At 32.6% G+C, this 22,647-nt stretch overlaps 1 protein-coding gene across 2 annotated transcripts in view; it reads left to right on the top strand.

The window, feature by feature from the left end:
• The window catches only part of LOC145258131 (uridine phosphorylase 1-like), a 78,443-nt gene extending 55,796 nt beyond the window's left edge, over positions 1-22,647 (top strand). For both annotated transcript variants that reach the window (XM_080115873.1, XM_080115875.1), the window contains exons 5-8: positions 5,792-5,862; positions 6,671-6,809; positions 15,393-15,539; positions 22,486-22,647. In XM_080115873.1, the coding sequence (XP_079971999.1) occupies positions 5,792-5,862; positions 6,671-6,809; positions 15,393-15,539; positions 22,486-22,622 (494 nt within the window). In that variant the 3' untranslated portion in view covers positions 22,623-22,647. The remainder of the gene's footprint in view (positions 1-5,791; positions 5,863-6,670; positions 6,810-15,392; positions 15,540-22,485) is intronic.

Raw genomic sequence — 22,647 nt, forward strand, 5'->3', positions numbered from 1 at the left:
TAGGAAAAAGAGAAATGGTCACCTGTGACTGCCTTCTTTGGGCTTTGTCGCAATGCAATCAAACTGTCATCCACGATGGTATCATGACTAGGAAAGGGAGAAAAGAGGCTGGAGCGATCTGCATTTCAGTTTCTCTAGGCTGTTTCATATGACACCCAAGGGAGAAGTGATTGGCTATATATTTTGGTCGATCCACGCAACCTTTAAAAGGACAAGGGAGACAATCATTGGACAATTTATGAATGTGTTATCACTTTGAATGCACATGCTGACGTATTCAGAATTAAGGGCTGCTCCTTTTCTGAGTTTCGTTAAACACAAATATTGTATTGCTTAGTATTCTATTTTATCTGAGAATGAATTTATAATGAATGATGGAGTTAGGGTATCCATTGTTGAACCGAAAGACAAGAGTCTCATTCTAACATAACATAGCATGGATGCAAATGTATGCGAAATGACGTCACTAGTAGGGAAAAATAAAGACTTTAAAAAAGACAATCACGTTAGAGATGTGGAGCATGTTCAAGATCACGTTAGGGATGTGGATGATGTTCAAGAGCACATACGAGAAGACAAAGAAATGAGGAAATAAATGTTGAACAAAAAAAAAAAATGAGTTGAAGTTCTTTTCTGTTCTTTGTCTGCTTTGTGACTGAGGCTACAACATGTTGGTTCTCGAACATTAACATTTAAAAACAAGTTTATTGTCTTCGTTAGTAAAAGTGGAGTGGAAAGGGGATGGTTAGTAGTAAAATGAATCCTCATTTATGGATGGAGACCAAAAGGTTAGCAAGTCCCGTTGGAAGAGAAAGAGTTCATGTACACGTGTTGAAGTTAGGGTCTGGCAGTAATTATGATGGATTCTCTTCAGCAAAATCAAACCCAGGGCTAAAGGAAAGGTTCAGGTATGTTCTGTTGCACCCCACGAGAGAGATGTTTGGGGGTTGGTCCGAGCCGCATGAAGTGTGCATTAGTATTGAAAGTTGAAAAAAGAAAAGAGGAAGTTGCTGTGCTTTTAACTTTTTTATTAACTTTGTCACGTGCTCAGCTCGCCTGAGAAATTATTTCTGATTGGGTAAGGCAGGAGGGAAGTTGAATATTTGAACCAATCAGCACTGAGCTTATAAACCAAAGAGATTCAAAGTAGTAAACCACAAAGTTGCTGCTGTCTGTAATCGCCGTTACTGCATGTTTCCAATTAAATTAAAGCAAATTGTCAATTGAATGTTAAGTTAGTAAGAATGGAGTGGAAAGTGAGGGTTAGTAGTAGAATGAGTCCATGTGTGTGGACGGTGACCAAAGTTTAGGAAGTTCTGCTCGAGTATAAAAGTTTGTGTATGTGTGCCCTATTGAAGTCAGGGTCTAGTAGTAGGTATGCTGGATTATTTATATCCTTATTAAAGTCGAACCCAGGGCCAAACAGCTCGGGTAGGTTTTGTGTGGTTCAATATAGAAGTTTGAGCAGTTAGTTTGAGCCATTTCCAGATGTTGTCAGAAAGAGGAAATTACCATGCATTTAACCCTTCTCTTAACTCTGCTACGTGCTCAGCTCGCCTGAGGAGTGGACTCTAATTAGGCAAGCCAAAAGGGTAGTTGAATGCTCGAAACATCAGCACTGAGTTTATAAACCAAAGAGATTCAAACCAATAACCCATGAAATGTTGCTGCTTCCTGTAATTGCAGCTGCTACAACTCTATTTCAAACTAATTTGTTTCCAGTTTTTAATACTAGCGAGTGACCAGCAGGCTGATCCTTATGTATCATTTTTTTTTAACCCGGACAAGGCACAGTGCTACTTTGATGTAGGGGGCTACTATCAGGGACTTGAGTTGCAGGGATACTATGTAGGGAGTTGAGTAGCAAGATATCTGTTTACATTATACTTGAACTTATGCATGTCAGTACAGTTGGAGAAGCAGGAAACCTGAAGAGAATTCCAAAGTCTACTAGTTCTGGGGAAGAAACTATTAGAGTAAAAGGCTTTCTTACATCTAGGAATCTCTGCTGTGTAGGGGTGGGATTTTGCTGCTTGTCAGGTTTGTTAGGGATATTTAAGTTGAGGGGGTACAAGGGCTTGTAGTTTGTCGGAGCATCCACCATTAAAATACTTGTAAAACAGGCAGAGGTATGCAACATTTCGCCGATGAGACAAAGGTTGAAGCTCTGATCCCCATCTGGCATCAATTGTGATGGATGGTTCTCGTCTGGGTGAGGCCCTGTGTTTTGACAAGCTTCTGGGTTTGACCTTTACTCCTAATCTGAAATGGAACACGTACATAAAGTCTGTTGCCAAGGTCGCTGGAAAGATGGTGGGATCCTTCTACCGCTCCAGAAGATATCTCACTACTGATGCAATTCTCTATCTATATAAAAGCCAAGTACGTCCAAGGATGGAATACTGCTGCCATATCTGGGCAGGAGCTGCTAAAAACAGCCTATCCTGCCTTAACAGAGTACAAAATAGACTTCGTGGCTTAGTGGGGGATGCCTTTTTCTCTACCCTGCAACCTCTCTCCCACAGAAGAGACGTTGCGAGCCTATCCTTGTTTTATCGTTATTTCCATGGCAGGTGCTCGTCTGAACTCCAATCTCTGATCCCCCCTCGCCAATCTTTCACGAAAAACATCCGTCTAGCTGAATTCACTGTGAAATATTTCCCCCACTCTATATCTGTGCCTAAATCAAAACGCGGATTCCATGAACAAAGCTTCTTTCTTAGAACTGCACACCTGTGGAACTCTGTTCCGTCTGCCTGCTTCCCACCTGACTACAACTTGGATGTCTTCAAGTCCAATGTTAACAAATTCCTAATGAACCGCCCCCTTAAGTAAACACTTCATCAAATCTCCACACTAACGTAATGTACTTGCAATAACCCTTATCCCTGAGTGGCTTCCGGGCCTTGATAAGTGGTGATCACTGTAAAAAAAAAAAAAAAAGAAAAAAAAAGCTTAAATGACAGTTCAGGACCTATCAGGTTGACGACTCTCTTTTGAACCCTGTCTTGGAGTGAGAGACTAGTAGCAGATGCACTAGTCCAAATATGACAACAATACTCCATACATGGGCGAATGGTGGCCTTGTAGATGTACAGAATACTTTCAGCTTTCTAGCATGATAGAGCCCACCTTCTTCGCAGCAGCCTTGACAATGCTTTTCATGTATCTGTTTCAACTCATGTTCCCTGTGAACGTTAAGCCGAGGAGTTTGAGAGAAGTACTTTCAGGTAATGTACCTTTAGCCATGGCTATTGGTGATTGAGAAGATTTCTTGTAATTATTGAAGGAAACATGCTTAGTCTTGGCGGTATTGAATGTGACCATCCATTTTTGTTCCTATTCAACTACAGATTGGAGGTCATCCTCTAGTGTTTCTGCCATTTCCTTAGATATATGTTCATTTTTTTTCCCCTCGGGTCTTTTATAGAGCATAGTGCCATCAGCAAATATACTCATCTCAGAGATATTTTTATCAGGGAGATCATTTATGAATATTAGGAATAATAAAGATCCAAGGATCAACACCTGAGGTACACCCGCATTTATATCATATTGTTTAGATGTATGACCCGTGACTGCTTATTTCTTTGTCTCTCTGCAATATTATGATAAATAAAACAGTATGTGTGTGTGTCTGTCTGTAAATATTTAACTGATAAACCCTTAAATTACTGATCACACGATGCTGAAAATAACAAAAAATAGTAATCATACACCTGTGCCCAAAACGTGGCCTTCCCTTCGACACACCGCCGCGCCGACCCCATAGTTGTGTGCCGTGGTTTACTACCTCTATCTCTTCATCATTCTCGTTGGCCGTGTCATCATCTTTTGGTTCACATTGGCGGCTGCCGACGGAACGCACGCGGGTCACAAAGTGGAAATAAAATAAGTTGTGGAACAAGAAAGGAAAAATAACGCCAATATTTCATAAATATTTGACGGTTGTCTTCTCCCCATTCTATCGATGTTACGTTCGTCTGTCAGTCGCAATTTGGCTCTATCTCTGTTTCGCAGTCAGCTCTAAAAACTGTCCGTACGTATTGCTATCAGTATCTGAAGTCACCCCCACCCTGGCCACCCGGAAGCTGCCCTTCCCTTGTAGTCTGTAGGCTTGTATTGTCATTGTCAAATCTGTAGGCTTGTATTGTCATTGTCAAATCTAAAAGGCTCCATTCAAAAATACGTACAGATTCATTGTTTGCTATTTCCTATTTCATTGTACATTTGTATGACACTTCCTATCTATTGTTCCCCTTCAGCACTTAGTGACTCATGGGTCACCTTCATAGTAATCACACACCAAGGATGGTTTATAACAAGTAAAATCTTTGTTTGAATGCATGAATAACGCGTACAGAAATGTCGACAAGTTGAAATGTAAATTGTTTATTTCAACTTGTCGACATATTTCTATTACTTTCTGCGCACGCCTTTTCTTTTTTTTTTTTTTTTTTTTTTTTACATAGGCGTCCCCACTTATCAAGGCCAAGAGACCACTCGAGGATAAAGGTTAAAGAGTGTACAGTAGACAATTGGACAATAAAGTAATCGTTAGTAATGGAAATCCGGTAAATTTGTTACCTTATATGGAACGGCTCATCAGAAACTTGTTTATGTTAGACTTGAAGACAACCATATTGTAGTCAGCTGGAAAGCAGAAAAATGGAAGACAATTCCATAGGCGTGCAGTTCTAAGAAAGAAGCTTTGCTCATGGAATCTTCATTTAATATTAAACCTTTGTTGCCTATCTCTTGATACCTACATCAGTAGGAAACATAGGTGTGATTTTGTTGCTAAGCAAGTTTGTCAGGGATATGTATATTATGGGGGACACAAGTGCAATGAGTTCATCAGAGCACATTCTCTTTCAATACTTGTAAAACAGGCAACATTGCAGTGATGGAACTTATTAGATTAGAGACTTTTTTTTTAGACCCTACCCAAGAGGGAGAGATTAGTGGTAGATGCATCAGCTCAGATGTGTCAACAATACTCCATATATAGGCAAATGGTGGCTTTGTAGAGGTACAGGATGCTCTTAAGTGTGAGTAGTCTTCTAGCATGATAGAATGAACTCCCCTTCTTTGCAGCAGCCTTTGCAATGTCCTCAATGTATTTGTTCCAGTTCGTATTGTCTGTGAATGTTAAACCGAAGAGTTTGAAGGAAGAATTCTCAGGTAGTGTGTTATAGAGCGCTGTATCATCAGCAAATATACCCATCTTGGACACAATATTATTAGGGAGGTCATTAATGAATATCAGGAATAATAGAGGTCCAAGGATCGACCCCTGGGGCACTCCCGCATTAATGTTATGCTGCTTTGATGTACATCCATCAGTGACAACCTGATTTCTGGTTCTATTGTCTTTGATAGATGGTCCTATTGTCTAAGAAGGATAGAATTATATTTCGTATCCATCTAGTTAAATTTAATTTTCATTAGAAGTCCTTCATGTCAGACTTTGTCAAAGGCCTTGGTTATATCAAGAGCTACAGCCCTGGCTTCAACCACCTTATCCAGTGCATGGCATATGCGTTCAGAGGTGACTGTTAAAATACCTGCAGTAGAACGACGTTGCCTGAATCCACACTGTTTGTCAGAGAAGAATCCAATAATTGCATTCACCTTAAATAAAATAAACAAAATATGATTGTGAATAGAATTGTTAAAACGAATTAAAAAAATTTGCATTTAAATAACCAAAACATAAAGTGAGGGGGGGGGTGATCTGTAAAAAAGACAGATCAATAGAAATACTAAATTTTGTTATTCTTTCTTTCAGATTTAGAACCTGGAACTGTGGTCATTTCAAAGAATGTATTGAATGGAATGCTATCACCGACTTGGGAATTGGTAAGCACTCCAACTCTTTCTTTTTTTTTTTTTTTTTTTTTAAATTATTTCCCATACTATTGTTATGGCAAAAATTGATGGGGTTATAGTCAGGTAGCGTACTTCCTAACTTCCAGTGTAGTGCTACCGGAAGCAGTGACAAGGAAAATCAGTTCCTTCATTTTTATTGTTCTTCAGTATTGCTATTGTGAAGCGATTTATTGAAATAAAATATAAGAAAACGACATTATTGAAAAATATACAATAAAAATTAACAAAATTATAAAAAGATAAAAATAACATGATTAGTCTTTATTTGCACTTTTAATAACAAAATTTTTAAAAATAAGTTTTTATTTTATTTTAAATTTTATGAGAAATATTTGTTTATGAAATTATAAAAATGTTTTTTTTATTTTAACTTTTAAAATTTCAATAATTTTTTTTAAAAAAGAGTGCGAAAAGTGTTTTCGATAATTCTTAAAAATAAAAAAAAAATTAAATTAATTTCAATAATTCTTAATTAAAATAAGACCAAAAAAACTTTTCAATGATTATTAAATAACAAGAAAGATTGATAAAATGTAATTAATCGATAATTACCCTTAACAGCCCCAGATGGAATGGCATTTCGGCATATTTCTCCAGACAATTCCTTTTTGCCTTAATTCCTCTGCTTTCTAGACGGTGATATTTCAATGATGTCTTTAAATGCTGTGAAAAATTCAATTCTTATTGAAAAATTATTTGAATGCCCTGTTAATATCGATTTGTATAACACACAAACAAACATAGATATATAGATAGATTTATAATTTATTACTTGCAGCCAGTATTAGGGAAAATGGTGTCCCAGAAAGCAGTACCAACGAAAGACCTTGCATTGTATTTGAAAAATTTGGCAGAAAAAGAACTTTCATTTAAAACAGTTCTTGGAACTACAGTTTGTGCAAATGACTTCTTTGAAGGTTTGTTCTTTTATTTTTTTTCTATACAATTATATATAATTTTTCAATACAAATATATATAATTTTTCTATATAATTATATATAATTTTTCTATATAATTATATATAATTTTTCAATACAATTATATAAAATTTTTTAATACAATTATATATAATTTTTCTATACAAATATACATAATTTTCCTATACAAATATATATAATTTTCCTATACAAATATATATAGTTTTCCTATACAAATATATATAGTTTTCCTATACAAATATATATAGTTTTCCTATACAAATATATATAATTTTCCTATACAATTATATATGATTTTTCTATACAATTATATATAGTTTTTCTATACAATTATATGTATAATTTTTCAATACAATTATATGTATAATTTTTCAATACAATTATATGTATAATTTTTCAATACAATTATATGTATAATTTTTCAATACAATTATATGTATAATTTTTCAATACAATTATATGTATAATTTTTCAATACAATTATATGTATAATTTTTCAATACAATTATATGTATAATTTTTCAATACAATTATATGTATAATTTTTCAATACAATTATATGTATAATTTTTCAATACAATTATATGTATAATTTTTCAATACAATTATATATATAATTTTTCAATACAATTATATATAATTTTTCTATACAATTATATATAATTTTTCTATACAATTATATGTAATTTTTCAATACAATTATATATAATTTTTCTATACAATTATATATAATTTTTCAATACAATTATATGTATAATTTTTCAATACAATTATGTATAATTTTTCTATACAATTATATATAATTTTTCTATACAATTATATGTAATTTTTCTATACAATTATATGTAATGTTTCTATACAATTATATGTAATGTTTCTATACAATTATATGTAATGTTTCTATACAATTATATGTATAATTTTTCAATACAATTATATGTATAATTTTTCAATACAATTATATGTATAATTTTTCAATACAATTATGTATAATTTTTCTATACAAATATATATAATTTTTCTATACAATTATATATAATTTTTCTATACAATTATATGTATAATTTTTCAATACAATTATATATAATTTTTCTATACAATTATATATAATTTTTCAATACAATTATGTATAATTTTTCTATACAATTATATATAATTTTTCTATACAAATATATATAATTTTTCAATACAATTATGTATAATTTTTCTATACAATTATATATAATTTTTCTATACAATTATATATAATTTTTCAATACAATTATGTATAATTTTTCTATACAAATATATATAATTTTTCTATACAATTATATATAATTTTTCAATACAATTATATGTATAATTTTTCAATACAATTATATATAATTTTTCTATACAATTATGTATAATTTTTCTATACAATTATATATAATTTTTCTATACAATTATATATAATTTTTCTATACAAATATATATAATTTTTCTATACAATTATATATAATTTTTCAATACAATTATATGTATAATTTTTCAATACAATTATATATAATTTTTCTATACAATTATATATAATTTTTCAATACAATTATATATAATTTTTCTATACAATTATATATAATTTTTCAATACAATTATATATAATTTTTCTATACAATTATATATAATTTTTCAATACAATTATATATAATTTTTCTATACAATTATATATAATTTTTCAATACAATTATGTATAATTTTTCAATACAATTATATATAATTTTTCAATACAATTATATATAATTTTTCTATACAATTATATATAATTTTTCAATACAATTATGTATAATTTTTCTATACAATTATATATAATTTTTCTATACAATTATATATAATTTTTCAATACAATTATGTATAATTTTTCTATACAAATATATATAATTTTTCTATACAATTATATATAATTTTTCAATACAATTATATGTATAATTTTTCAATACAATTATATGTATAATTTTTCAATACAATTATGTATAATTTTTCTATACAATTATGTATAATTTTTCTATACAATTATGTATAATTTTTCTATACAATTATATATAATTTTTCTATACAAATATATATAATTTTTCTATACAAATATATATAATTTTTCTATACAATTATATATAATTTTTCAATACAATTATATATAATTTTTCAATACAATTATATGTATAATTTTTCAATACAATTATATGTATAATTTTTCTATACAATTATATATAATTTTTCAATACAATTATATATAATTTTTCTATACAATTATATGTAATGTTTCTATACAATTATATGTAATGTTTCTATACAATTATATGTAATGTTTCTATACAAATATATATAATTTTTCTATACAAATATATATAACCAACTTTCATTTATCGCTTTTTTTTTACCATTAATTTAATGCTTTTAGTTTCCTTATTTAAGTCAGTAATTACGATGACAAGATTTTTTTAAACTCATGTTCACCTCAAACAAGGTATATCGCCACTTGGACATAAAGGGCTACTATTTAGGACCATGCCTAGGAAAGATTAAAAAGATGTTTGTTGACTTTACATTTAAGCTTTTGCATATCAGTACAGTCAGGGAAGTAAGTAGCAGGAAGGGAATTCATAAATCTAGCTATTCAAGGGAAGAAGCTATTAGAGTAGAAAGCTTTTTGGCATTTAGGGACATCAACAGTGAAGGGGTGAGATTTTGTTGCTAAGTGGGTTTGTTGGGGGTACGTACATTGAGGGGACACAAGTGCAATTAGTTCATCAGATCACATTCTATTAGGGATGCAATGTTGTGGCGATAGGACAGGGCTTATATATATATATATATATATATATTTTTACACTTCACTGGATTTTTTACCCTTCACCGGACTATCCATTCATGTGAAATCTTTTTATCATTTTTCTTTTCCCTCCTATTCCCCTTACCTCACCCTTTTTTTTAACCAAGTAAGATCTGTGACTTACTTGTAGTTTCATTAAATACTTTTATATGCAAAATCCGATCCCGCATTTTGCTAATTCGTGATCTCTGATGAGAAGGAGAGTATTTCTTCGAAACTCCGCGGATTAAGGACTATCCACTTATCTTGTGCTTCATTTTTTAAAATTAAATATGTTTTTAACTCTTTTTCAAGATTTCTTTTAACATGTTATATTAATCATTTGTTCATATATATATATATATATATGAGAAAGAAAATTAAAACTGTAAGTTGAACTTTACAATCAAAATTTATTGTTCAACTGAATACTCCAAAAAATAATTTACAAAGTCCTTATTCCGCGAAGTTTCAAAGAATGTTATTCTTATTATTCTTCTCATCAGAGGACATAAATAAATCAGCAAATTATATTTGTAGCAATGCTAGAATTTGCTAGTTAAGACATTAAGTGAAACCGCAACTTATTGTAGTTATAAATTGCCAAATAAAAAAGTGAAAAAATGTTGGATATGTAAAAAATATATATAAAAACAAACTTCACATAATATTTCAGCTTGCATGAAAATCCTCTCAAGTTAATCCGAAATGCAAAATAGTTCTTTAGAGAGAATGGATTCCAAAATAAGTCCAGTGTGATGATGCATATAAGCGATTGGAAATTGTCTAAACAGAACGAAACAGATCTTTCTATAAAGAGTTAAATTCGATGTCATTATAGAAAAATTGTAGGAGTGAGGATTATAACGTTTCAAATGTTGCAGAATCATATTAAAAATTATTGTCGAAAAGTCATGATGATAATAAAGATGACAAAATAATAATTACTTACGTGTTTACTTAAGGGGGCGGTTCATTAGGAATTTGTTAACGTTGGACTTAAAGACATCCAAGTTGTAGTCAGGTGGGAAGCAGGCAGACGGAACAGAGTTCCACAGGCGTGCAGTTCTAAGAAAGAAGCTTTATTCATGGAATCCATGTTTTGATTTAGACACAGATAAAGAGTGGGGGAAATTTTTCACAGTGGATTCAGCTAGACGGGTATTTTTCGTGAAAGATTGGCGAGGGGGGACCAGAGATTGGAGTTCAGACGAGCACCTGCCATGGGAATAACGATAAAACAAGGATAGGCTCGCAACGTCTCTTCTGTGGGAGAGAGGTTGCAGGGTAGAGAAAAGGGCATCCCCACTAAGCCACGAAGTCTATTTTGTACTCTGTCAAGGCAGGATAGGCTGTTTTTAGCAGCTCCTGCCCAGATATGGCAGCAGTATTCCATCCTTGGACGTACTTGGCTTTTATATAGATAGAGAATTGCATCAGTAGTGAGATATCTTCTGGAGCAATAGAAGGATCCCACCATCTTTCCAGCGACCTTGGCAACAGACTTGATGTACGTGTTCTATTTCAGATCAGGAGTAAAGGACAAACCCAGAAGCTTGTCAAAACACGGGGCTTCTCCTAGACGAGAGCCATCCATTTCAATTGATGCCAGATGGGGATCAGAGCATTGATGATGTAAAGATAGAAGTTTGGTTTTAGATGCATTAAAGGTAACCAGCCACGACTTCCCCCACTGAACCACGCGCTAGAGATCAGAGGACTTAAAGACATCCAAGTTGTAGTCAGGTGGGAAGCAGGCAGACGGAACAGAGTTCCACAGGCGTGCAGTTCTAAGAAAGAAGCTTTATTCATGGAATCCATGTTTTGATTTAGACACAGATAAAGAGTGGGGGAAATTTTTCACAGTGGATTCAGCTAGACGGGTATTTTTCGTGAAAGATTGGCGAGGGGGGACCAGAGATTGGAGTTCAGACGAGCACCTGCCATGGGAATAACGATAAAACAAGGATAGGCTCGCAACGTCTCTTCTGTGGGAGAGAGGTTGCAGGGTAGAGAAAAGGGCATCCCCACTAAGCCACGAAGTCTATTTTGTACTCTGTCAAGGCAGGATAGGCTGTTTTTAGCAGCTCCTGCCCAGATATGGCAGCAGTATTCCATCCTTGGACGTACTTGGCTTTTATATAGATAGAGAATTGCATCAGTAGTGAGATATCTTCTGGAGCAATAGAAGGATCCCACCATCTTTCCAGCGACCTTGGCAACAGACTTGATGTACGTGTTCTATTTCAGATCAGGAGTAAAGGACAAACCCAGAAGCTTGTCAAAACACGGGGCTTCTCCTAGACGAGAGCCATCCATTTCAATTGATGCCAGATGGGGATCAGAGCATTGATGATGTAAAGATAGAAGTTTGGTTTTAGATGCATTAAAGGTAACCAGCCACGACTTCCCCCACTGAACCACGCGCTAGAGATCAGAGGAGAGAGAATCAGAGAGAACTTTGTCATTTACAGCCTTTGATGTGTTGCCGTAGATGGTCGTGTCATCAGCATAGATGTCAACGAATATTTTAAGTAAAAATAATAATAATAATAAATACCATTCTTTGAAACTCAGTGAAATAAGGACTTTGTAAATTGTTTTTTGGAGAATTCAGTCGAACAATAAATTTTGATTGTAAAGTTCAGCTTACAGTTTTAATTTTCTTTCTCTTATAATAAGCTCCACTCTCTACTGTGTATTGAACTTTTTTAATTCAGTTGGGATTACATTTTCTGTTATCTATATTAGTTTTAAGTTTACCATTGTGTATATCAGGTAAACACTACATCCCTTTGTTTTCATTAATATATATATATATGTGTCTGCTTACATTCCTATTGAATAAAACCCAGCAGAGCATTCGATATCACTTTCGCTTTGCTTATTCGTTTATCCCATTGAGGTCGGCCTAAGTGTTCCTCGCATTTATTCCTATTACCTGCTAGACACACCTGAGTAACTTTGTTGAAATCGCAGGTAAATGCAGAAGTATGCATTTGAGCCTTGATGAATGGAGTCTTTTGTATAAAAAAAACCCCCACTTAATCAGATTACATAACTTTTGGAATATGACATTTTCTGTTCCATGATGGGGACGTACATTATAAAGATTTTTCTGTATTTTAGTCTTTTACTTTAGGTTGAACTGTGGTCTTATATATATTTTTTAAATGTTGAATGGAAAATAAAAAGTTGAATTATTTAAAAAAAAAATTTTTTTAATGTTTAATCCAAGATGTCCTCAAAATGGCACTAAACTAAAAAGAAAAAAAATATTAAATCTTATAATAATAAGATATAAAAGCAAATACTTCTATAATGTTTTTTTTTTTTCTGGAGGAGAATAATTGTTCTTATTTTATTATGTGTAAAGATAAAAATAAATACTTCTTTGTTTTAAAATATTCATTTTCTATGCAATAAAACATTACGGTGCGATGGTAACCTCTATTTCCTGACTATATGAATTCCAGTGTTGTGACCAATAATAAATAAGACCACATGGTGGTACATTCACAGAAATATAGTATATTACAGAAAGACTGAAATTTACTTCCTTCCCCTTGCAGGAAGATGTGACACAAGGTCGGAAAGTGCAGAGAGCCGAGCCAGTATCCCTAAAGGAGGAGTACTCTAGCCATGCAAAAAAAAAAAAAATGCCTATGCAGTCCCATTCAAGGCGTCCCAGGCAGTAAGCAATAAATTACTCCACTCTAAACAAAGGAGGCAAGGCCTGGGAAGGTGCACCTCTTAAAATTACCCAAAATCAGGGCTGTGCAGAGGGGTGGTGGAGTGCTAGGGATGCTCAAGTACCTGCCATTTTTACTCCCGTTTTAAAAGTGCCCTTTTTAGAGGAATGTATTATAGGCCTGTGCCTACTTAGACACTGTTTTTTCACTTGAGTATCTGTCCTGAAAAGATACTCTGCACATCACTGCTCAGAACCATATCTCAGCCTGACAAGAAGAAAGGTCACCATTCTTCATAATGACCCACCTCCGTCAAATTGATTGTCGAAAACAAATCCTCAATATTGTAGGGCTAACGTCTTTGATACCAAAAAGATAACATGAACTTACCATGATTCTAATAAAGAAATGTTTTTTTTTTTTTTTTCTTTTTTATTGGATAAATGTTTTTCTTTTTTTACCAAAAGTTTTTGAAGAAAACAAATAAGAAAATGGAAGAAAAATTGTAAGGAAATCTTTTTTTAATTATAGGTTCGGAAAAATTTTCCTTTCTCTCCAACAATAACTTAGTAACACTGTCTTCTTCCATTTCTTTTTTTGGGCTTTCTGAATAATTCACTTTAATTTTTAATTTAATTTCCTTCCAATTTATATATATATATATATATATATATATATATATATATATATGTATGTATAAAATAAAATAAAAAATTACAATTAAATTTACCAAAATGATTCGAGATGATAAAACTAAAGTATATTATAAATATTAAAGAATTAATATTTATAAAGTAATCTCAAGGAGATGTAAAAGATCGATAAAACCAAATAGGAGATAGAGCTTATAATAAGAGCAAATAGTTAATAAAACGTGTTTAAAAAACACTTTGAAAAAGAGTTAAAAACATATTTAATCTGAAAAGGAAACACTTAATAAATGGATAGTGCTTAATCCGCGGAGTTTCGAAGAAATACTTTCCGTCTCATCAGAGAGTAGGAATTAGCAAAATGCGGGATCGGATTTTGCATACAAAAGTATTTGATGAAACTGCAAGTAAGTCAAAGATCTTACTTGATAACAAAAAGTGAAGCAGAGGGAATATGGTGAAGAAAAAGGTGATTTCACGTGAATGGATAGTCTTTTTTCTCTTATATATAAATAAAAATATGTCTGCTTACATTCTTATTGGATAAAACCCAACAGAGCATTTGATATCACTTTCTCATTGCTTATTCGTTTCTACCATTGAGGTCCAGACCAGTGGCAAGCAAAATGAAGCATCTTGGCTAAAAAATTCAACTGATTATAATGAGAATTCAGCAAAGCAATCATGCACTGTCCTTTTATCTCAGCAAGGGGAGATTCTCCCATCTCACTGTATTAGATATTACACCATCTATTTGTCTGTTTTTCTCTCATTAAAATATCAATCGTCGTTGTCTACTCACCCCAGGTGGCATACACCAATTACAACACAAAAACTAAAAAAAAATTTTTCTTGATTTTACGTTTGACTAATTAAATTTTGAATTACTTTTTTGTTCTGTCAAAGTTTCACATCAACCTTTTCGATTAAAAAATATTGTCATTGAATGTACAACACAATCACGTTGACACACCGGTTCTTGCCAGATCAATGAGGTTAAGCAACAATGAGCCTGTCCAGTACCAGATGGGTAACCATTTGGAAAGGCTAGGTTTTGTATGTACCATGCCAAGTCGTAGAAATTTCCAGGTTGGTATCTAGGGGTGTATTTAACTCATTGGGGGAGATGCATCCCCAAATCAAGATGGAAAGCAATGGTGAATTACCATCTTTACTTGTCTTCTCAAGATTACCATGGCTCTACAATTTGGAGAGTCGTGGTCGCAGATGCTGTTAAAACAGCACATCCGCTAATGATGAATATTGTCACACAAAGATGCTTGAGATTCTTCTGAATGTTTTTGATGTTGCAATAAAATACTAAAAATAGAAAAAAGAATTAATTTTATTGTTTTGAAAATGATAATCATTGTACTTTATGCATTTTTCCTTCCAGGTCAGGGCCGCCTTGATGGGGCCTTCTGCAGTTATACACCTGATGAGAGAAAGGATTTCTTTGAGAAGTTAAAAGAACTTGGAGTCACTAATTTTGAAATGGAATCCGTTGGATTTGTAGCTTTATGTAACAGAATAAATCTTCCTTGTAAGTAGTTTTTACTTGTTTTATAATTAAATTTTTTGCAGTAAAAATATAGAATTTTTAAACAAAAATTTATTCTTTGAAACAAAGAATACATAAAATTAAAGTTCTTCATTTTCAATGCAGAGAAAATGTCTTTAGCAAAATGATCGTTATGGATATAGATAATTTTGCTTTTTAGCATAAATATTGAAAATTAATTTAAAATATTTTTAAAGGAACATAGAAAGGGTATCATTTTAAGGTGATCCAACAGGAGAATTGGATTACTTTGCTCTCTTGTATATTGAGCTATTTGATTTGGCTGAAATATTTCCTCCTTAATAAATAAATAATATTTTTTAAGATTCTAAACCACAAGATTAATTAATCTGTGATTTAACTCCTCTCATTGTTCGGATATATATATATATATATATATAATATATATATATATATATATATATATAAATACTCCGGGCTAAAAATATCCAAAAGTAAATAACATTGAATGTTAATGAGGTTGTTGATAGTGCTCAATAAAAAGAGCAATATTTTATTTTATTTAATTTAGGTAAACAAAATTACCATAAGTCGCTACAACAAATCTATTGTTTCAGTTTTAAAAGACATCGTCAGACAACAATATACCTGTTTTTAGTTGAAGCTAGTTCTTTGAATGAAAACCGGATTATAAAAAAATATTTTTTCTTCTTTCTATTTTTGGTCCCCCGATTTATTGGATAGGGACTTATGTTTTCAGTGGCGTTCGTCCGTGCATCCATTGTTCCGGACGATTGCCAGATAACCGTTCATTAGTTTTTCCTGAAATTTTGCCAAAAATTGTATTTCATTAAATAGATGTGTACAGTAAAAAAAATTTTTTTACGAAAATTCCCGTTGTGTCCCCAGGGGCTCAAAAGGTTGAAAATGCCCCAAAATGACATGTTTTGCCTCATAACTTTTGATCCATCGATTAGATTTTCCTGAAACTTGCCAAAAATGTGGAGGCCATTGTTCTTAATATAAATTCAGTATGGGTGACCCTAGCAAAATTCTGGTTCGCATTTCTCTGGGACTTTTATGACTAAAAAAATATGCCTTTTTGGAGCTCTTTTTTCATATTACTCAGAAACTTGATATGTATGTCTATATAGTGGTTTTCCATGGTGCTGAATTCAAATATACATGCGTTAAGGCGTGAAACTGCACCATTTGTCAATTTTCACTGGGATTCGGCATTCCCAGGAGCTCAAAAGGGGTCACAAATGCCCCAAAATTGCAAAAATATGACACTTTTTATCCCATAGCGTTTGTCCCATCCATTAGATTTTTCTGAAACTTTATGAAAATGTGAAGCCCGTTGGCCCTTCACACTTCTCACATTCATCATTTCTTCACTATTTTTTATGGCGTCATCTCACATGCAGCACCAGATGGGGACCACACGTGTGGCTTGTTATACTCAGTTTTCATTTTCATTAAAATTCTTATACTAAGATTGAAACAATAGATTTCTTAAACAATAAATTTATTGTAGTGACTTATGGTAATTTTATTTACCTGAATTGAATAATATAATATCTATCTATCTATCTATATATATGAATGGAAATGTATAAAAAGGAATACGAAAAGCATAAAAGCTTATAACTTTTCTTTATTTGTTTTCAATTGGTGACGTGCAGGAATACAAAATAATATTATGAAAAAAAATTAAAAAACTTTTTTTAAAAGTACATAATTTTCGACCGATCCTTCAGTCTTCATCGGTGTAGTGAAAGCATGAGCATGCATGGGGAAAAGGGGAATGGAAAAGGAAGGAAGGTAGAGGAGGAGAAGGAAGAGGAGAAGGAGAAGGATGTATAGCTAATGAGAAGGTGCCACGTCGGTCTTAAATATATGCACATATAAGTACGCACATACACGCATGCACACAGTACATATACACATATTAACGAAAAATTAAAAATTAAACAGTAAATAAAAATGAGAAACGCGCCTTTAACTGTCCAATCTTTTGAATTCTAACAATATTATTTATTCCAAGAGAGAACAAGAATTCAAAGGATATAAGACGTTATGAGGAGAAACGCTATGATGCTCATTTGTAAATCAACGGCTATTTCTTATATATATATGGTGAAGTAAGACATTTTCACGTGTGTTTGGAATTCAATTATTTTAGGAGAGACACAAAAATAAGTATTTTTTAAATTTTATTTTTGCTGACTTTTCTCTTCCAAATCCTTTTCATTCCATATAAAGTTTTTTTAGGAATATATATTTGTCTCTGAGGAATTGTTTAGTGGTGTCATCTGCTATTAAACCAAACACACATAAGATATACTACTTAATAAATATAAATAATTTATTCATGTGAATTAAATGCATCTTCTGGTTTTGAAATGATAACTAATGCTATATATATATATATATATATATATATATATATATATATATATATACCCTTCTGAGAACTGTCGTAAATAATCTCAACCGTTACTTAATTGGCTGAAAAATGCGACGCTCACTGTTTATAAACAAGCGGTTAGAGCACTGTAAATGTGGTGGACAAATGTTTGTTTAAATTGACATTTGGCAAGATAATTTATGGGCCATGGCATTTCAAAGCTAAATACTTCTCATCAGGTGTTTCTGCCATTTTCTTAGATATGTGTTCATTTGTTTTATCCTCGTGCCTGTTATAGAGAGTGGTGTCGTCAGCAAATATACCCATCTCAGAGACAATTTTATCAGGGAGGTCTTTTATGAATATTAGGAATAATAAAGGTCCAAGGATAGACCCCTGCAGTACTCCCATATTTATATCATATTGTTTAGATGTACGACTGTCGAGGACAACCTGTATTCTTCTCTTACTTTAGAAGGATTTAATTACGGCATGTATTCTTCCAGTGATACCATATGATCTGATTTTCCTGAGAAAACCATCGTGCCATACCCTGTCAGGAAGATCTCCATCATTCCAATAATTATAGGAGCAACCGGACACATGAAAAAGAATTTAAAAAACTACCTGGCAAATATACCCAGTAAACCAAGTGCAAGAGAGAATAAAATAATTGCACTTAAAGGACCAGTTAGAATCTTAAAAAGGTCTCTAAGTTGATGTCTGAAATAGCGAATGAATGTCTGGCATCCAGTAGGATGAAGCATTTCCAATGAAAACAAAATAAGAAAATTGAAAGAAAATTATTCATTCTTAGAATTAGCTGTTTATTCCTGAACTCACAGGGTGAAAGTTTGATTTCCTTTAAAAGACTATTCTGGCACAAAGCCATTTGTACCATTAAGGCCATTCCTATCACAGGTCAGGCAATCATATAACTGGGATCTCTAAATTTATATGCATTTTCTTGTAAATTTCCTCTGTAAGATTAGTTTGATGTATTTTTTATGTTTTACATGCAAAATAATAACAACAACAACAATAAACTAAATAAATTTGACCTTTGTATTATTTAGAATCTTCCGACTATTATTTTCATCTTGAGTGTCATTTTCACAATGTTTCAGTCAATATAATCCCCGACTTTCTTCAGGTGTATCTTGTCGAACTCAGAAATGATTCTGTCAAACTCGAGAATTTGGACGGAATTTCGAACAGAATCCTTTATTTAGTCACGGGGACAGCATGCTCTCATTCTATCAGCCATGACTGGATAAAGGTCCTAAATAATTTGCAATTGTATTTTTTGGTCACCCACACTGAGAATTGAACCTCCAACCTTCAGGAGAATATCACTTTTACCATTGATTTTTCCAAGTACTGTAACCACTGCACCATAGGATCTTCCGAGTTCGACAGAAACATTCCTGAGTTTGACAAGATACACCTGAAGATGATCGGAGGTGTGACCACAACGTGTGTGACCCCGACAGACTGCTGACCCCCAAAGTCTTGTGCCGTGGATTTTTTGTCAAATATTCTTCTAATTGGCGGCTCTTCATCTTTCTCACTGGCGACTGTATGAAAAATAAAACAAACACACGAAAAACACAGACGCCGAGTCTTCACATACACCCAGATTCCAATCGAAATGTATGTGAAACTACTCTCCACATACTGAGGTTCACATTTATTTCTACTGTTGAGGCCATCTTCGTTGGTTATTTGATTAATTCATCTCTGGTTGTTGCTCTCGATCTGGTCCAAACCATGATCTGACTTCAGTGGCGTTCAAACTCCCATCCGCAGCCAACTACCCAGTGTTGCGATATCAAGTCCTGGAAGCTGCCCTTCCCTCTCTAAGCATCTCATTGATCCCCCCCCCCATTAAGTGTCCCTGGTTTCCTTTGTAATCTGTTCTGTAGGCTTCTATTGTCATTGTCAAATCTAAAAGGCTCAATCTAAAAATACCTACAGATTCATTGTTTGCTACTTCCCTATTTGATTGTACATTGTAAGACACTTCCTGTCTATTGTCCCTCCTCCTCAGCACTTAATGACTCCGATCTTCGTAGTATCACGGAGTTTACATCAACCAAAATGTTGTGAAAATGACACTCAAAATGAGATAGTAGTCTGAAGTTTCCAAATAATACGAATAACAAATCCTTATCTAAAAAAATTCAGAAACGTAAATTTGACAAACTCTTATAAATGAAAAGGTATAAATCTGTAATAAGTATTATGGTATCTGTTCAGTGCACATTTACCTATAAGTATGGCAAACCACTTATAATTCAATGGCTGTAAGTTGTTTTTTTTTTCAAAAATAAACAATTATAAACAGAATGACTCTTAGATATCTATCCATATTCTTTTTTCATTTTAATATACTTTCATACGAGGAAAGCTCTAGAAAGGCGCTTTATCTCTTTCTTAACATTAACTTTATCTGAAAAGAAAACAGCTAATAAACATCAGTATATACACGCCTATAAGGTAAGCTGTTTCTCTCAAATGCAACATCTTCTGTTGTTCGCTTGCTTCGTGGCAAGTTTCTACTACTGTTTCGGTAGTAATTTTTATCCTGATAGAAATGTTTCTGTTATGTCACAAAAAAATATTTTCTTTACGTCACAAGTGTCACACTCATACATTAATTTCATAGCTAATATAAGATACTGACCCAACGGGTCACGGGTAGTCTAGTATCAACATAAAATTTGTTGTATATTAAGAATTACACTTATTAAAAAAAAAAAAACAGAAGAATTTTTATGATGTACATATACTCATCACAGAACGAAGATGTCATATTCTAAAAATCATATGGGTTTCGCTAGTAACTTTCCTATTTGGCTAGTAAACGAAAATATTTAGTTGTCAAAGGCCAACTGAAGATAAGTTTGTCCGTAGAGCCTTACATTATGACTTGAAATTTTTACAGAATCTAAAAAATTTAATAAATTTGACTTAAAAACCTAAAACCGTACATAGTACTATTTCAGACTACTGTACTCATCTTGAGTGTTATTTTCACAATGTTTTGGTCAATGTAACCTTGACCTTCAGGTGTATCTTGTCGATGTAACCTTGACCTTCAGGTGTATCTTGTCAAACTCAGGAATCTTTCTGTCGAACTTGGGATTCTGCACAGAATTTCAGCTGGACTCCTTTATTTAATCCACGATGATAGCCTGACCAGATAAAAAGTCTGAAGTAATTCGCAATTGTATTTTAGTGTCGCCTGCACTGAGGATTGAACCTTCAACCTCCAAAAGAATGTTACTTACAGCTGAATTAACTTTATCCACTATGCCACACTTTTTGTTTTTGCATTTTAATTAATGGTGAAAAAATAATCTCTATATTATAAAAGTGACCTTGTCTCTTCCAAACTTCTGTCAATTTTTGGTCTACAGGCTTGAAACTTGATATATGAGATATTCAGATCTGTGGAACAAAATCAATTTAGTTTTTAGCTGAAAAAAATAGCTGTTAAGGGGGTCGAAATTGAAAAATTGCAACTTGGCATAGTTTGACATAATGTGTAGATTCTGATATACATTTAACTTTAAATTTGTCATGTTTTGATGTGCATGTGTTGTTAGCTCAGATGGTAGCTAATACTGCTAGAGAGCTAAATGTTTTGGTTTCGATTCTAGCTGATGGCACTAAAGTTACATTTTTTCTTAACTTTTGAAATCTCTACTATATATTGGGTACAATATAATAATTGGTACTAGTGCAGAGAGTGAACCGGGTGTAAATAATGTTATTATTTAAAAAGCCATTCTTAACATGGGGAGGGGAGGGTGTTTTGTACCTATTCTATACTTCACCCTTACAATTGAATTAAAAAACATATCATAAAACTTGAATTAAACTTGAAAATACGATTTAAAAAATAGCACGGATCACTCTCTGCACTAGCACCTAATAATCAATAGAGGATTGGCTCTATAATAATAAATACTAGATCTACATGAATTAAAATATTACATTTAAGCGTATTTTACAATTGGACTACACCGGGCAGCTTGCTAGTTCTCAATAAATTTAAATTTTTACTTTTTATTTTATACTCACAAACTAATAAGCCGAATGTAATTTACGGTGAATAATATTGAATCTCAGCTGAAATGAAACTCTTTTGTAATAATGACAGCAAAGTGTTAGCAGTTAAAAAGATGTTTGATTTTCTTCTTGACCTTTTGGCTAGGAGCAAAGTGTGGTATCTGTTCTGATACTACACTTCACCTTTTCTGTCTTTGATCATTGGCAGAGAAATCCTTCTAGACTGAAGCAATTTTTATTTTTGTTCCTATCCAGAGTGTCCCTTTTTGGGGAGCTGGATTTTCCCCACATTAAATATCGACCTTGTGTTTAACCTCTGCCCTTGTAGGGAAGGAAGTAAATAGGTACAATAAAAGAACCCAAATGCTAGATTGCTCGGCCTCTTATAGGTATGACCTTTGTTACAATACATTTCTGACTTTACTTTTTTTTCTTTACAGTTATTTAAAAAGAAAAAAATTTTTTTTTTTCTTTTTTCAGGTGCTGTGATATGTGTGACATTGTTGGATAGATACATCTCCGACCAAATCACTTCTGATCACGAGACATTGGTGTCTTGGCAAATGAAGCCCATCCAATTATTTACAAAATTTGTTTTAAATCATATAAATAATTAAATGAGTTGTTATAAGCTGATAAAAA

The sequence above is a fragment of the Euprymna scolopes genome, chromosome 33 (genome assembly GCF_053919585.1).
Source record: "Euprymna scolopes isolate OS-2025 chromosome 33, ASM5391958v1, whole genome shotgun sequence".
Lineage (NCBI taxonomy): Eukaryota > Metazoa > Mollusca > Cephalopoda > Sepiida > Sepiolidae > Euprymna > Euprymna scolopes.